The sequence below is a fragment of the Salmo salar genome, chromosome 15, assembly GCF_965601325.2.
Source record: "Salmo salar chromosome 15, fSalSal1, whole genome shotgun sequence".
Lineage (NCBI taxonomy): Eukaryota > Metazoa > Chordata > Actinopteri > Salmoniformes > Salmonidae > Salmo > Salmo salar.
In genome coordinates, this window is record NC_138305.1 from 90,622,950 (window position 1) to 90,640,728 (window position 17,779).

Here is a 17,779-nt window from a genome sequence, read left to right on the forward strand (position 1 = left end):
TGTGAGTGTTGACAAGGACAAGGCTGGAGATCACTCTGTCATGCTGATTGAGTTAGAATAACAGACTGGAAGCTTCAAAAGGAGGGTGGTGGTTGGAATCATTGTTCTTCATCCGTCAGCCATGGTTACCTGCAAGGAAACATGTGCTGTCATCATTGCTTTGCACAAAAAGGGCTTCGCAGGCAAGGATATTGCTGCCAGTAAGATTGCACCTAAATCAACCATTTATCGGATCATCAAGAACTTCAAGGAGAGTGGTTAAATTGTTGTGAAGAAGGCTTCAGGGCGCCCAAGAAAGTCCAGCAAGCGCCAGGACCGTCTCCTAAAGTTGATTCAGCTACGGGATCGGGGCACCACCAGTACAGAGCTTGCTCAGGAATGGCAGCAGGCAGGTGTGAGTGCATCTGCACGCACAGTGAGGCGAAGACTTTTGGAGGATGGCCTGGTGTCAAGAAGGACAGCAAAGAAGCCACTTCTCTCCAGGAAAAACATCAGGGACAGACTGATATTCTACAAAAGGTACAGGGATTGGACTGCTGAGGACTGGGGTAAAGTCATTTCCCCTGATGAATCCCCTTTCTGATTGTTTGGGGCATCCGGAAAAAAGCTTGTCCGGAGAAGACAAGGTGAGTGCTACCATCAGTTCTGTGTCATGCCAACAGTAAAGCATCCTGAGACCATTCATGTGTGGGGTTGCTTCTCAGCCAAGGGAGTGGGCTCACTCACAATTTTCACTAAGAACACAGCCATGAATAAAGTATGGAACCAACACATCCTCCGAGAGCAACTTCTCCCAACCATCCAGGAACAGTTTGGTGACGAACAATGCCTTTTCCAGCATGATGGAGCACCTTGCCATAAGGCAAAAGTGATAACTAAGTGGCTCGGGGAACAAAACATCGATATTTTGGGTCCATGGCCAGGAAACTCACCAGACCTTAATCCCATTGAGAACTTGTGGTCAATCCTCAAGAGGCGGGTGGACAAACAAAAACCCACAAATTCTGACAAACTCCAAGCATTGATTATGCAAGAATGGGCTGCCATCAGTCAGGATGTGGCCCAGAAGTTAATTGACAGCATGCCAGGGCGGATTGCAGAGGTCTTGAAAAAGAAGGGTCAACACTGCAAATATTGACTCTGCATAAACGTCATGTAATTGTCAATAAAAGCCTTTGACACTTATGAAATGCTTGTAATTATACTTCAGTATTCCATAGTAACATCTGACAAAAATATCTAAAGACACTGGAGCAGCAAACTTTGTGGAAATTAATATTTGTGTCATTCTCAAAACTTTTGGCCACAACTGTACATTCTCAACCACATCTGGATGCATTGATTCTGTTTAAGGCTTGATTTCCTGAGTTTTATTACATGTATAGCCTTTCTTTGTGGTCCATGATCATTAATCGCATGAACTTGGTAAGAATACCATTCATTATAACAGGTATAACGGCTTAATACTGATTTCTAAGCAAGTTACGAACTAATAAGTAACAGCATAACTATAAAATACTTATGACCCTTTACAAACCCTTTACAGACAGAATGACATGTTACTAGTAAATTACAGGTTTGTGCAAATATTTTAATAAACATTCTCAACTAATTCTGAGCTTGCTGAGCTCTGAAATCAGAAAACAGAACATGACAGTTTTCCCACATACATTTAAAGACAACATGCTTTCTGAAAAGGAAGTCATATAGTGATAGAAAGTATTTTGTTATGTACAAAAAGACAAGGAATGTTGTATAGTACACACTGGTTGTTTTTTGTAATATAAAATACTTGACATCAAATATCTGTGTAGTACAATACAAAATTGAAGACATGTTTAGCTGTATTGAAATAACAGCAGATCAGAATACAGAATACACAAGTATGAAAATATAAAATAAAATATTAAAAACTGGCGCAGCAACAGAAATGTTTTGGTAAGAGTGTTTGGTAAGGGATGTCTATAAAAAGAGACAGAGTCCCTCCTGTCCTTTTTGGATTCCACCATTCTAATCCCTTATTGCCTCTTCCTAGTCATGTATTGTCACGTTCGTCGTATGGAGTAGACCAAAATGCAGCGGGAATGTGTATACTCATCTTCTTTATTTTAGAAGGCAACGTGAACACTGAACTAAATAACAAACACCGACTAAGACTAAGAGTAAGGCAACACGCTATACACGGAACAACTACCCACAAACACAGTGACAAAAACCCCTTCCTTAAATATGGCCTCCAATTAAAAGCAACAAAGAACAGCTGCTTCTAATTGAAGGCCAAACCAAAAAACCCTGAACATAGAAATAGACTAAATAGACACAGACATAGAAATATACTAACATAGAACATTGCCCCCAAAAAAACGAAACACACTAAATAAACACCCCCTGCCACGCCCTGACCAAACTACAATAACAAACAACCCCTTTTACTGGTCAGGACGTGACATGTATGTCTGCTCTGGAGCCGCCAGCGGCATATCAGCTCTCTAAGTCTCATATCCACAACTTTCCATCCATTTCTAGAGAAAGAGAGAGAGATGAAGGAGGGAAGAATAAGTGGTAGGAAAGAAATGAGAAGTGACATTAGCAAAAAAAACTACGACATTAAATTAGACATGCAATTGTTGTTTTGAACCCCTGCTGTCACATACACTGACCTTTATTGCAGCCTTTAGACATATCTCTCTCTTTCAGTAGGTTGTTTTTGTAGTCTAAGGATAGAAAGTGCAAAAAGGTGGGTCATTAAATTTGCCATGTCATGATGTACCATACCGTATGAGATCTGTGCAGCGGCAGCCATTATTGAGTCACCCTGTTCAAACTCTCTAGTCTAAATGAGGTACAGTAGGGCCAACAGCAGCATGGGAACCTTACCTGAATTCAGGTATTCCTGGGTGCAGACCTTCAGCTCTGTGGCATCCAATGCGATGTCATCGTGGCTAGTCACATGACTCCTGTTTACCAGTAAGAGAGGGAGGTGGTTAGTGGTAACAGTTCAGTGAGAGTTCAGCTCCTCCTTAAAATGAGTCATGTTCTCATTATCAAGTGTGACCATCCACCATACTAAATCAGTTCTGACCGTTCAGATCTTCGCAGGTCGTACTCCAGCCCTAAAACAAGATTAAACATACTTTAATCACACCATTACAGATCACCAATCACACACAGAGCCATTTAACTGATTTAAATATGAAATTGAGGACATTCATACAAATATAAAGTTTGGTTGTGCGTGATAGAGAAGAGTCACGAAGAGATACATACAGTTGAAGTCAGAAGTTTACATACACCTTAGCCAAATACATTTAAACTCTGTTTTTCACAAATCCTGACATTTAATTCAAGTAAAAATTCCCTGTCAGTTAGGATCAGTTAGTATCACCACTTTATTTTAAGAATGTGAATTAAGAATGTGAAATGTGAAATGTCAGAATAATAGTAGAGAGAATTATTTATTTCAGCTTTTATTTTTTTCATCACATTCCCAGTGGGTCAGAAGTTTACATACACTCAATTAGTATTGGTAGCATTGCCTTTAAATTGTTTAACTTCAGTCAAACATTTCGGGTTGCCTTCCACAAGCTTCCCACAATAAGTTGGGTGAATTTTGGCCCATTCCTCCTGACAGTGCTGGTGTAACTGAGTCAGGTTTGTAGGCCTCCTTGCTTGCACACGCTTTTTCAGTTCTGCCCACAAATTTTCTATAGTATTGAGGTCAGGGCTTTGTGATGGGTTTTGGAGCAGTTTGTTCTTCCTTGCTGAGAGACCTTTTAGGTTATGTCGATATAGGACTCATATTACTGTGGATATAGATACTTTTGTACCTGTTTCCTCCAGCATCTTCACAAGGTCCTTTGCTGTTGTTCTGCGATTGATTTGCACTTTTCGCACCAAAGTACGTTCATCTCTATGAGACAGAACGCGTCTCCTTCCTGAGCGGTATGACGGCTGCGTAGTCCCAGGTAGTTTATACCTGCGTACTATTGTTTGTACAGTTTGTACCTTCAGGCGTTTGGAAATTGCTCCCAAGGATGAACCAGACTTGTGGAGGTCTCCAATTCTTTTTCTGCGGTCTTGGCTGATTTCTTTTGATTTTCCCATGATGTCAAGCAAAGAGGCACTGAGTTTGAAGGTAGGCCTTGAAATACATCCACAGGTACACCTCCAATTGACTCAAATGATGTCAATTAGCCTATCAGAAGCTTCTAAAGCCATGACATCATTTTCTGGGATTTTCCAAGCTGTGTAAAGGCACAGTCACCATAGTGTATGTAAACTTCTGACACACTGGAATTGTGATACAATGAATTATAAGTGACATAATCTGTCTGTAAACAATTGTTGGAAAAATTACTTGTGTCATGCACAAAGTAGATGTCCTAACCGACTTGCCAAAACTATAGTTTGTTAACAAGAAATTTGTGGAGTCGTTGAAAAATGAGTTTTAATGACCTAAGTGTATGTAAACTTCCGATTTCAACTGTACAGTGGATGACACACACACATACACACACACACACACTACCTCTCTTTCTGTGTCGTCGGGTAAGCACAATGACGATTGTTATGATGAAGGCTAGGAGGAGGAACGTAGCCAGGAAGTAGCCCATCTGGTGGAAGAAGTGCCCTGCGTGCTCAGGGAGGATGACATTGACTACCTGCGGTCTCTCAAGTTCAACCACGTCAGGGCCTGAAGGTAGAAGGACAACACAGTGGATTCATCCATCCACAAATAACACTCAGTACTTTATAAACACAGTCTGGTGATTCAACGTACATTGTCTTGTTCACATTTTGTTTTATCCATGCCCAGTGAAATTAAAATGTAAATCAAACGATTTATCTTAATGATAGTTAAAATGATTATATGTAATGGCAATATGTCATTTATATTACAACTGTATGTTATTTCTGCTTCAGTTAAAAACAATTGTGCTTATTTTAGGCTGGTTTTCATTTCTCTCAGGGAGCGTAAGGCAGGTAAGGTAAGGAAGAGCAGCTTTATGTCAAAACACTTTTCAGCTGTAATGAGTTCCAGACCTGATGCAATGCAGCTGCTATTTTTCTCCTTAAAATAGAAATACAGATTAACCAAGAAAGGAAAGGGAGAAAAGGAAGGTGGGAGGGGAGAGGGGAGGAATTCTGTTGTGTGCAGACAAGTCTGTCTGAATGAGTTTTCCAGTTATTTACTTCTTTTCATAAACACAGTCAAGCTTTTGCACAGTATGGAAAAATAAATCCTAGCCGTTGCCATCTCTCGCAGTCCCTGAAACTCCACCAGTCTGACTGGTCAGTGTGAGCAGACATATGACAACACTCACCTCACAGTCATCAAGTCCTCTGCAACACAAACACAATTTCTGCCAGTTTTCAGGCAGAGTTGTGCAATACACCAAAATATCAGACAGAGAGAGGGGGGAGGGAGAGGAATTTGTTAATTGTGAAAGCCATATGATTTAATAGATAAGAAGAGCTATTTCAGATTGGCATATACAAGTGTTTCTTCCCTCACTGAGGTGTTTCTTCCACTGGCTAGAATCTGCTCAATCCCTCTGCACACAATAATATGTCATCCATCCATACTTTTCCATTAGACAATAACAGTTACTGCACCATAACCCTCAATCAGCATGCCACTGTTATCAAACAGGTCTCGCTCTCACCTGCTGGGGTGAGAACAGAAATGATAGTCATTGGGGATGATGATGGTGGAGACCAAGCTTGGGAAGGCTAATGACACTAACACTACTCCATACCCTGCTGAGACCTGTTAGATAACTCAACCCAACCAAAATAGTAGTGATTTCCATCCCCTTGGGGCATTTCTCTAGTTTAAATCTATTGTCCTTGGCCAAAGCGCAGGTTTTTCATGACTAGCCTGAGGATAGGTACGAGGTTGAGGCAGGCTTCAAATAAGAAATGATCTGAGGACAGATACCACTCCTGGGTGGATCTTGCAAACCGCACCAGTCTTACAGACTTTGTAGTCAATTAATCTAATTTAACACTTCCCAAAGGGCATCGGGGTTGCTAATTATCTCTTGTCTGTTTTGAATTATGTTAATATGCACAAAACCGCAGTGTCACGATCAAGGTCAACTATCTCTGGAGAACAATTCGTCAAGCCTCAGTTCTCTCTCCGTGTCTCAGCTGTTGACTGTTTCATTTCCCCTGACAGATAAGATGAGAACGTAAACGCAGAAACACAGTGTGACGTGCCATGCAGACTGCAGGGGTCACACAGGGTGTGGGTTTAGTCTTGTTGAAACAATGTGGTTCATTTGCAGCCAATGAGCTGAGGGAAGACGTCTTCATTTAAACAAGAAGACACTGACAGCATATTCTATTCTATGCTAGCGACACGCTGTTACTGACTTATGCACGTTCTGGTGGTCACACCAGAACTGAGCTCTACTTCAGCTTGCCATAAATGATTACAGTGTAACAAAAGAGGGGGGTAATGACTGCTGCAATTATAGAGGATTGTAGAGGTCTGTAAGCGCAGATAAGAGTTGGCTGGATTTAACAAAGGAAAGGGCACAACTAAGGAGGAGAAAAGCAAAGATAAAATGAAAGACCTCAAGCCATGTATGCATTGATCCATGTGAATGTCTTCCCTGCATACTTTACAATGCTGTGAAATGGGTCAACCTATCTTAAAAGGGTGAAGCAGGATCCAAATCTAACACAGAACCCCCCCCCCCAACTATTCCCTTTTATGTCCCAGCTGGCCCAGATGCTGAACAGATGTAGCACACTTCCTTCTGCTGCTGATAAACACGCCACAAGCAGAGGGCCAGAGAGGAGAGAGACTAGAGATGAAGTGGGTAGGGATATACTACTGTTCTGTAAAGATAGGATACTGTTCTGTAAAGATAGGCTACTGTAAAGAGTCTGGGAGAGATTAGGGGATGGATGGAAATGTACAGAATCCGTACTGGGAGGAAAATGGGGGAAGGTCATGTTTTTTTACATTTTAGTCAAGGGGAGGGTTTAGTATTTTTTAAATCTAGTCCAGGAGAGGGTCATGTAGTCTGTCATTGATGACATTTAAATATTTCTCAGTGTTTTAGAATGAGTTGCTCATTAGGCTATATATCAATGTGTGCCCGATGCCACACCTTATCTCTGGGGAATATCAAGTGTGACTATAGGCTACTTAGTGTGGTCGCTATCAAATTATCCACAGCCTATAGGCTATAGGCTATGTACATGTTCGGAGAAGCACAAAGCAAAGTTATATTTATAAGATAGCTTCTGGGATGGTTTAAATTAAACTAGGCTGCATTATGTACTGCAATGGATATTCCAACCATGAGCCCCGGCCTGCTCTACTCTTGCTGATCAAACCTTTTTTTGTGCTGCCTAACCAATGCTGGGCTGTGTCGGCCTACAGTGGCAGTACAGGAGGAGAGTCCAAAAATGATTCAGAAAATAGTTTTTGATTAGACCTAGTCCAAAAAATGCAATATCTTGTACAAGGACCGGCCTATAGCCTACGCTCTTTAAATAGCCTACCTCCTTGTCAGTGAAAGGCTGTTAAGTTAAGACCAGGATCCGAATTGAGGTGTTTGAGAGGGTATGCCATAGGCCTACCTTTTATTAATGACAATGGCAAAAAGCACAGGCCTACCCCTCGTTAGCTTACGATTTTGAAGAAAATAAAACGGATCCGATTATAAAGTGATATATAACAGTGCTTTGGTCCGCGATTATTTATGCTAGAAACAAGCTGTAAAATACCCGGATGCATATGGGAATATCATTGTTTAGTTTCTTTGACATTCAAAGATAGAGCTATAACCTTCTATAGCTGAGGAGACAAACAATGTACTTTGTTTGGGAAGTAATCTAATTCTGTCACTATCAACTGATTAAGCTATTCACTTTCTGTACAACAGAAGATGTTTAAACACCTTTTAGGGAAACACTAGTGACCTTCTCTCATTGGGTTAACCCACGGAAGAAGAGTAGCTAGCAGTTAAAGCATACATTTTTCTGCATCAGGTAGACCTAACTTTTGAAAGTACCATGCTCAGATTCATAATGATGTCACAGATGTAATTATTTTTAAACAGAGACAGTTTTTTTGCAAACAAGACAGACTGATTTGGCATTGGATAAATATGATCAGATGAACACATAGGACTATCTCTCTGTCCATTCCTAGCCTGTCATTTCAGTCATTTGTGTGGTATTAAAAATATTGTGTCAAATTACATATAATTGCATGAAATGTTTATAAAAGGATATTTTTTTCTCAAATACGATGAAAGAACAACATTCTGGCCCGCAGCCCTATGTGCTATCAAAATTCCTGCGTTGCCATGTAATGCTTACAGGATGAAGAACAGTTTCTAAAACGGCATATCTAAGGCTCTGGTCTCTCCAACAAGGGAGGGTAAATGGTAGGCATGTTCTCTGCTATCCACTTTATGTTTAAGAAAAATTCAAGCGCTCAGGGAGGGTTTAGGTCAAAGATATTTTGCTGAAGGGAGGGCCATCCATTTTCATTTCAGACAGGTCAGATTTTCTCCATGTAACCCTTACTATAAATAACGTTCACTCCCTAATGAAACTAAAAGAGACTAACAGAGAAATCCCAATGCACCAGATGCAAAGCCTAACCATGCTCCCTCTTTCCCCTGGAGTCTGGCTTTACTGCTCCTGTCTGACTCTGTGGAGTTAAAATGGTGCGCTAAACCATTGCTCAACTGTGGAAAAAGGAAAAAGGTCTCCAATGAAAATGAGAGCACTTCCGTTATGGCCAATTAGTGGCCTTCCAGACAGACTTTTTCAGACAGGCTGCCTGCTGTCCAACATCACAGTCAGATTCCCCTTTCTCCACACTCCAAAACTCTCAGTTCTCTCTCGCTCTGTCTCCCTCTATGACGGTTTTTCTGCGGCCAAATGCATTATTTCATTCTTTTTTTCTCGCTCTCTTTTTCTCAGTCTGTTTCTTTTGTTGCCTCTTTCAACCATTCCTTCATTCCAGCTTTCTCTCCCCCTTCCTCTCGTGCGGACAGGGAAAAGGTTTGAGGAGAGATCTGCCACAAAGATGCACTGACTTAACCAACCAAAAATGCCTATATGTAAAAATGACCCATAAATACATCCCAGGAACAGTGTTCTCAGACTACCAAAACTGCTGAAAAGACAGACACACACCAATCAGATTAGGGAAAGCGAAACTCAGAGAAGATGTGAAAAAAAGATTATAGAGAGAAGATATAATGATTTCTAGTTGAGAAAAGAGAAAGTGCTTTCAAAGAACAGAACTGTAGTTTCATTCTTACTTTGTCATGTTCTAATGAATATTTCAATAGGTTCACATTTCCCATCAGAGAAGCAATTCCTAAAATAAAAGGTAATGCTGAGTCTCTTACTTGGGTCATCATTGGGGAGTGTGTGGGGGATAACAAGGACAGTCGGGACAGCAGGGGCAACAGGGGCAGCGGTGAGGACCGGAGGAGGTGGGGGCAGTGAAGGCCCCACCATGAGCCTGAAGATGCGTCTCTCGTGCAGGCCGCAATAGTGGTGGTGCAGGTGACAGGAGTACAGGCCCTTGTCGACAGGCTGGAGATTAGTGATGGTCAGAGAGAAATCCCCTACAGAGAAGGCATCCTCAGAGACACTCATCTTGTCCACAGGGAAGAGTGGTCCATACTGCCGGCGCTCTCCAGAGGCGTAAAGGTCCACCAGGCGGTCAGCTCCATCAGGTCTCACCCCAGGTGGCTGCCAGTCCCAGTGGGCTACCTGCTGCTGGTCCTCCTGCTGGCCCTCCATCCACAGGGGCCGCCTGTTCACACAAGGCAACACCACAGAGCTCCCCAGCAACACCACAAACACTGTCTTGTCCCCGTCCCAGTAACGCTTCTCCTTACGGACTGAGACAGGACAGGTTGAAATGTGTTATTAAAATAAGCAAAACAAATAGTGCCAATACACAAAATTACTTCGATTATTACTATTCAGAAATGGATTGAGGGTAGTCACCTGACTTGGTGGTGTTGAGCTGTATCTTGATGGACTGGTGAAGCTGGCAGTAGTGGTGATGCAGATTACAACTATAAACACCTCGATCAGCTGATCCTACATCTGGAAGAATAACATACATTACAAGCACATTTCTAGATTCCAAGGATTCGTGTAATATTAATGTCGTCCAGCATGAAATGACTGAATATTTTATGGAGTGTTTACAGTCATGAGCATACAATAGACCACAGGCCCAACTCACTGTTGATGATGAGGGAGAAGTTCCCGTCAGTGAAGGCGGTTTTGGGGATGGTTATGCGGCCCTTATTGAACCCATTGTAGACTCTCTCTTTGACGCCAGCAGACATGTCCAGTATCCTTTCCACAGAGTACTCTGGTGTGCTCCGGAACAGGTCCCAGTGGACCACCCTCTGACGATCCTTCAGCCGGTCCCGGGTCCACACCATGCGGGGGCTGTGGCAGGGCAGCACGGCCTGGGTCCCGGCTGGGAGGGTGATGTTACGGGCCTCCACCACCACATCTAACTTGCTGCTGCTCTGGCCCCACGCTAATGCAATACACACACATGGGACGTATTAGTAAACTTGGCAAAGACCCAAAACCCCATAAATCACACACTTCAAATCAAAGCTGCAAACACATGCATAAATGTTTTGAATGCAATAAAATTAGTTATACAATTAAGTCATATTTTATGAGGACTTACCACTGGGCAGGAAGAAGACAGAAGAAACTGAAACAAATAATAGAAAATGCAACTGAGTCATCATAGGAACAATAACTATCTGTCTGGCAGGGTTTGACCTGAGCTGATCCCTGACTTCTGGTCATGATGCTGTTGTTGTGAACGGATAGCTCATACAGTAGCCAGGACTGACTGGTATTACAGCTGGGTAACTGAGACAACTGGGTGGAGGGATAGAGAAAAATAGGCCAACAGAAAACCAAGAAGAATATGTAAGAAGGCAGCAGGGAGGAGGAATTTAAATAACAGGGAGTGTCAGCACCAAAGGAATAATAAAGACCATGATTGTTTTCATTAAAATACTGTATATGCCTGAATTTAGTGAAATAAGTAAGTGAGATGTACAGTACCAGTCAAAAGTTTGGACACACCTACTCATTCAAGTTTTTTTTCTTCTACATTGTAGAGTAATAGTGTAGACATCAACACTATGAAATAACACACACGGAAGCATGTAGTAACCAAAAAAGTGTTAAACAAATCAAAATACATTTTATATTTGTGATTCTTCAAAAGTAGCCAGCCTTTGCCTTGATGCCAACTTTGCACACTCTTGGCATTCTCTCAACCAGCTTCATTAGGTAGTCTCCTGGAATGCATTTTAATTAACATGTGTGCCTTGTTAAAAGTTAATTTATGGAATCTCTTTCCTTCTTAATGTGTTTGAGCCAATCAGTTGTGTTGTGACAAGGTAGGGGTAGTATACAGTAGGTAGCCCTATTTGGTAAAAGACCAAGTCCATATTAAGGCAAGAACAGCTCAAATAAGCAAAGAGAAATAACAGTCTGTCATTACTTTAAGATATGAAGGTCAGTCAATTCGGACAATTTCAAGAACTTTGACATTTTCTTTAAGTGCAGTCGTAAAAATCATCAAGCGCTATGATGAAACTGGCTCTGATGATGACTGCCACAGGAAAGGAAGACCCAGTTACCTCTGCCGCAGAGGATAAGTTCATTAGAGTTAACTGCACCTCAGATTGCAGCCCAAATAAGAGTTCAAGTAACAGACACGTCTCAACATCAACTGTTCAGAGGAGACTGCGTGAATCCAGCCTTCATGGTCAAATTGCTGCAAAGAAACCACTACTAAAGGACACCAATAATAAGAAGAGACTTGCTTGGGCCAAGAAACACAAGCAATGGACATTAGACCGGTGGAAATCTGTCCTTTGGTCTGATGAGTCCAAATTTGAGATTTTGGATTCCAACCGCCGTGTCTTTGTGAGACGCAGAGTACGTGAACGAATGATCTCCACATGTTGTCAGGTTGTGCGCTACTGGTATAGAAGTCAGATGCAGGAGAGCAGAGAGTTGTGATCAGGCGCACACTTTATTTGGCAGAAGCAACAGACGGACACAACTGCGTCAAAAAACCTCCAGCCAATGGCAAAAGTGAAAAGCGCGAACAACAGTCACAATGAATCAAATGTTTAACAATTAAACAGACTACGGGTTAAACACGGTACCCGGGGAAAAACCAGCCTGGCGCGTCACACAAAACACGTAACAAAAATAATTCCACACAAAGACCTGGGGAAAACAGAGGGAATTTAAATGTAGTGTGATTAGGTAATGTAAACCAGGTGTGCGGGGAAACAAGACAAAACACATGGAACAATGAAAAGTGGAGCGGCGATGGCTAGAAGACCGGCGACATCGACCGCAGAACGCCGCCCGAACAAGGAGAGGAGCCAACTTCGAAGTCGTGACACGTGTGTAGTTCCCACCGTGAAGCATGGAAGAGGAGGTGTGAGGGTGTGGGGGTCCTTTGCTGGTGACACTGTCAGTGATTTATTTAGAATTCAAGGCACACTTAACTAGCATGGCAACCACTGGCACACCCTGATCTGTTTTGCCTGTCTTTGTGCTTGTCTCCACCCCCCTTCAGATGTCGCCCATTTGCCCCATTATCCCCTGTGTATTTATACCTGTGTTCTCTGTTGTCTGTTGCCAGTTGGTCTTGTCTCATCAAGTCTACCAGCGTTTTTCCCCTACTCCTGTTTTCTCTCTAGTCCCTGTTTTCTAGGTTTTGACCATTCTGCCTGCCATGACCCTGAGCCTGCCTGTCGTTCTGTACATTGTGACACTGCTCTGGATTACTGACCTCTGCTGCGCTGAGCCTGAGCCTGCCTGCCATTCTGTACCTTTCGGACTCTGATCTGGATTACTGACCTCTGCCTGCCCTTGACCTGTCATTTGCCTGCCCCCTGTTTTGTAATGCACTTTTGTTACCTCGAACTGTCTGCATCTGGGTCTTATCCTGAGATCTGATAGTACGAACTGGCCCTGACTGACTCAGCAGACCCACAACACCATCTCTTCCCAAGGACCCACCATTGGGAGACAAAAGGAGCTACTTCGAGGTCTTCTGGATGGATTTTAGACCTTGGCAGAACGCCATGACTGTGCCTCGAATACATTGCTGGAGCAATTCCGCAGATTATCAGTGAGGCAGCCGGCCACGACAGTAGCCTTCCAGCCCCCCAGTAACACCGCTGTCAGCAGTGCGTCTCTCCAGGCCACCCCGGCTTCCCGAGAACCCCACTTACCTCCTTCGAAATGCTTTGCTGGAGGGTCAGGAACCTGTCGGGCGTTTCTCTCCCAGTGTTCCCACATCTTCGAGCTGCAGCACCCTAGCTTCCCCATGTCAGTACTCACCTCTCCCAAGGTCCTGTTCACGTGGTCCCCAGCTGCTGACCGGGCGTTCCTGTGCTCAGAACAAGGCTATTCGGCATGCTCTGTCTGGCCTCCTTCAACCTCTTCCTGTCCCTCACCGCCTCTGGTCACATATATCCCTGGACTTTATCACTGGTCTCCCTCCGTCTGATGGCAACACCACTATCCTCACGGTGGTGGACAGGTTTTCCAGAGCCGCCATTTCCCTCCCCAAGCTACCTTCTGCCAAGGAGACGGCCCAGCTCATGATGCAGCACGTCTTCCGGATCCATGGACTTCTGGTGGACATGGTTTCCGACCGTGGTCCTCAGTTCTCGTCCCAGTTCTGGAAGGCGGTCTGCACATTGGGTCGTCAGCCAGCCTGTCCTCCGGGTTTCATCCACAATCCAATGGCCACGCGGAGCGTGCCAATCAGGACCTGGAGCCTCGTCTCGGCCAAACCCACCACCTGGAGCCAGCAACTCGTGTGGGTGGAGTACCCCCGGAACAGCCTTCCCTGCTTGGCCACTGGGCTCTCCCTTCAAGTGCTCCGTGGGTTATCAGCCCCTGCTCTTCCCAGAGCAAGAGGAAGAGGTCAACATACCCTCTGCAAAGATGTTTGTCCGGCGCTGTCGGCGTACCTGGAAGAGTGCTCGGTCGGCGCTTCTCAATACCATCTCCAGTTATCGTTCACCTTGGCTCCCCGCTATCATCTTGGGCAGAGGGTATGGCTCTCCCCTCAGAATCTGCCCTTCGGGGTAGAGTCCTGCAAACTTTCCCCCTGTTTTCTTGGCCCTTTCCCCATCTCCAAGATTTTTGCCCCTCTGCTGTTTGTCTTCTGTTGCCCCATATCCTCCGGATCATTTACATTTTAGTCATTTAGCAGACACTCTTATCCAGAGCGACTTACAGTAGTGAATGCATACATTTCATACAATTTCATGCATTTTTTTTTTTTGTACTGGCCCCCCGTGGGAATCGAACCCGCAACCCTGGCGTTGCACACACCATGCTGGCGTTGCAAACACCATGCTCTACCAACTGAGCCACAGGGAAGGCCATCCCACTTTTCATGTTCTAGGATTAAACCTATGTCTCACAGCCCTTTGTTTCCTGTTTCCAGGCCCATCCCCCTCCCCTATCTCATCGAAGGCTAACCGGCATACACGGTGAGGCGCCTCCTGAAGGTTCGGCCGTGGGGCAGGGGATCCCAGTACCTGGTTGACTGGGAGGGTTATGGCCCAGAGGAGAGGTGCTGGGTCTCCGCTAGGAACATCCTGGACCCAGCCCTCATCACTGAGTTCCGTCGCCGGCACCCCGGTCAACCAGGTATGCGCCCAGGTAGGATGCCAGGGGGCGTCCCTAGAGGGGGGGTACTGTCACACCCTGATCTGTTTCATCTGTCTTTGTGTTAGTGTCACCCATTTGCCCCATTATCCCCTGTGTATCAAAGCATTCTCCAGCAATACGCCATCCAATCTGGTTTGCACTTAATGGGACTATCATCTGTTTTTCAATAGGACAATGACCCAACACACCTCAAGGCTGTGTAAAGGCTATTTGACCAAGAAGGACCTCAACCCAATTGAGATGGTTTGGGATGAGTTGGACTGCAGAGTGAAGGAAAAGCAGCCAACAAGTGCTCAGCATATGTGGGAATTCCTTCAAGACCATTGGAAAAGCATTCCAGGTGAAGCTGGTTGAGAGAATGCCAAGAGTGTGCAGAGCTGTAATCAAGAATCAAGGCAAAGGGTGGCTACTTTGAAGAATATAAAATCTAAAATATATTTTGATTTGTTGAACACTTTTTTGGTTACTACATGATTCCATATGTGTTATTTCATAGTTTTGATGTTTTCACGATTATTCTACAATGTAGAAAATAGTACAAATAAAGAAAAACTCTTGAATGAGTAGGTGTGTCCAAATGTTTGACTGGTACTGTATATACTTCTCTACATTTGTGTTTTTACTCTCTTGGGACTGAAGGATTCCCTGTTGCAAGTCTTCTTTTTCTAACCCAGATTTTCACTAAGTGCTATTACATGTGCTGTTTACCTAAGGGCCAGCAGCAGCAGTGAGGTGTATACAGCCCAGGCAGCACACAGAGGCTTTATTCATTCCCCTGATAACCTCTTTCAAGGCCAAGGTCCTGGGGGGAAACACAAAGTGACCACAGCCACAGTCCAGCACTACAGCTGGCTGCCTTTACATAGGTCACAGATGCCTATTGTAATACCAGTGTATGTTAGCTATTCTTGTCAAGTCATATAGGTTTAGCAGGCAGGCTTATGTTTTGTTTAAATTAACGCCATAAAAATGGATCATAATGGTTTTGAGTAGGCCTACAGTATTCTGTTTTGAAGGGGTAGTTGTGGGGTTTATGAGAGACAGTAGAGACCATGTGCTTGTCTCTATGGGCATTGAAATAACATTATTTATTTCAAAGGATCGTTCTGGATTAAAATGACTATCATCCACTTCCGACACTTTAATGTTGATGTTTTATATAACTGGACGATACCTAGAAGAGGCAAGATGTCTCATCTATATGATCAACATGTCTATGCATGTCAATGAGTGAAAAAGTGTGTCAGAGTTTGAGTGACTGCAGTTGGAGGGTTTTGTACAATGAGCTCATAATAGTCCAATACTGAGGTTGCCACCGTACTTGCATGTGAGAGCCTACTGGAAAATGGTGGTGTGAGCAGCACTGAAGGGTATGAAGTATTCTGTAGACAGAGAAGAAACTGTGTCTAAAACCATATAATTTTCTCCTTGATCTCTGATGCAGTAGCTGACTGACTCAGGCAGCCAAATGAACACTTAAAGACTTAACTTCATGCTACTGGATTGCCATGTTTAATGACTGCAACTTTCACAATAACTTAAATATTAAGGTGAATCCCTATTGTGTTTTATATTCAATGTTCAGTTTTAACAGTAATTTATTAATTCATGAGGCCACAGGCAAAAATCATGCACATGGTTTCCTCTCCTACGAATTTTAGCAACGACCACAATATTGGTAAATCATTCAACTGTGAACACGTTCTCACGCTAATAATTTTTTGTTGTTGCAAGAATTCATGAAGAAATTACTTTTTTTCACAGTTCATATAAGACATTGTTATTCACGAGGAGTCTAAGGCCCCAAAATGTTTTTTTTGGAGTGGTAATCCCCTCATTTATGGTGAGACACTCATTACTGACACATATAATGACAGGCTACAGGGATTGTGCTGACTCTCCTAGTCTGACCACAGTTAACTCAAAACACATTGGAGTGAACCCATAAGAAAAGCCCCCACACACCATCAAATAACTGAGGCAGACATAATGCAATTTTTTTTGTGTGTTTACCTCATTTACACAATGCCTGTCCCGGATAAATTAACATTGGTTCAATTCAGTCTATTTGATTTTTATGCACTAGTTACATTTAGTTACATTTACGTCATTTAGCAGACGCTCTTATCCAGAGCGACTTACAGTAGTGAATGCATACAATTCATTTCATGCATTTTCTTTTGTACTGGCCCCCCGTGGGAATCGAACCCACAACCCTGGCGTTGCACACACCATGCTGGCGTTGCAAACACCATGCTCTACCAACTGAGCCACTACTCTATCACTGCTTGGTGAAAATGATACGCATTCATAAGTAGATAAAAAAATAAAAAATAACAAGTGGGTCAAGATTGTTATTATGATTGTTTTCAGCTTACACCATAAAAGTACAGTGATGGAGATCATCACCTATAGCTACTTCTTTCACATTGTACAACAAACTTTTAATTGTCAAACAGAACAAACAAAATACCAATGGAGAACAAATGTTCGACTAACCACAGTACAAGAAACACCCCCTTAACTGTGTATAACATCTTATAAATGCATTTATTAAAGCTTTACCATCTTCCCTTGCATTGACTCTTTAAAATGGTTTACATAGCCTACTTCTCAAAGCTTTGTTCTTGTTTTAGTAAAAACATAGTTGGAACTTACTTATAAACAACCGCAACATGTCTTCCAGTCTTTCTTCTACAACTCTTACTCAGAAAATGGGATAAAAGTAGGTAGGTTACAACACAGTGTTTTGCGCATCAATGGATAGAGGACAGCAACACCTGAAGAAAGTTCATCAACCAGCAACAACAAAACTGCAGAAGTCTCCAGAGTCTAAACCAGCTGTGTAGGTCCCTCCTCCGCTTGCCTGTGAAACCCTACACCTTCCTGGCGCTGCTACTGAGTGAGAGCATCTTTGAAAGTGATCACTTCTTCTGACCTAATATCACAGCTTACCAGAATAGTTTTATACCTTTGTCACTGACTGAACAACAATAGACTATTTCAGTTTAACATCTTTGAGACT

At 43.2% G+C, this 17,779-nt stretch overlaps 1 protein-coding gene across 1 annotated transcript; it reads right to left on the reverse strand.

Annotated features, from left to right (window-relative positions):
- Positions 1–1,570: 1,570 nt before the first annotated feature.
- LOC100380416 (Matrix-remodeling-associated protein 8) lies at positions 1,571–17,544 on the reverse strand. The gene is made up of 10 exons (NM_001173700.1): positions 17,413–17,544; positions 10,709–10,735; positions 10,244–10,549; positions 10,000–10,101; positions 9,390–9,890; positions 4,529–4,693; positions 3,083–3,113; positions 2,878–2,957; positions 2,661–2,714; positions 1,571–2,522 (listed from the first exon to the last, which is right to left on the reverse strand). Exons 1-10 carry the CDS (start codon positions 17,429–17,431, stop codon positions 2,497–2,499), a joined length of 1,311 nt encoding a protein of 436 aa, NP_001167171.1. The 5' UTR covers positions 17,432–17,544; the 3' UTR covers positions 1,571–2,496.
- Positions 17,545–17,779: the final 235 nt, after the last annotated feature.

Bases quoted from the DNA above. Each gene is read 5' to 3' on its own strand.
- LOC100380416 (NM_001173700.1), bottom strand. The intron at 4,694-9,389 runs GTAAGAGACTCA...TTCTACCTTCAG, and splicing joins ACTCCCCAATGATGACCCAA to GCCCTGACGTGGTTGAACTT. The intron at 2,958-3,082 runs GTCAGAACTGAT...ACTGGTAAACAG, and splicing joins GACCTGCGAAGATCTGAACG to GAGTCATGTGACTAGCCACG.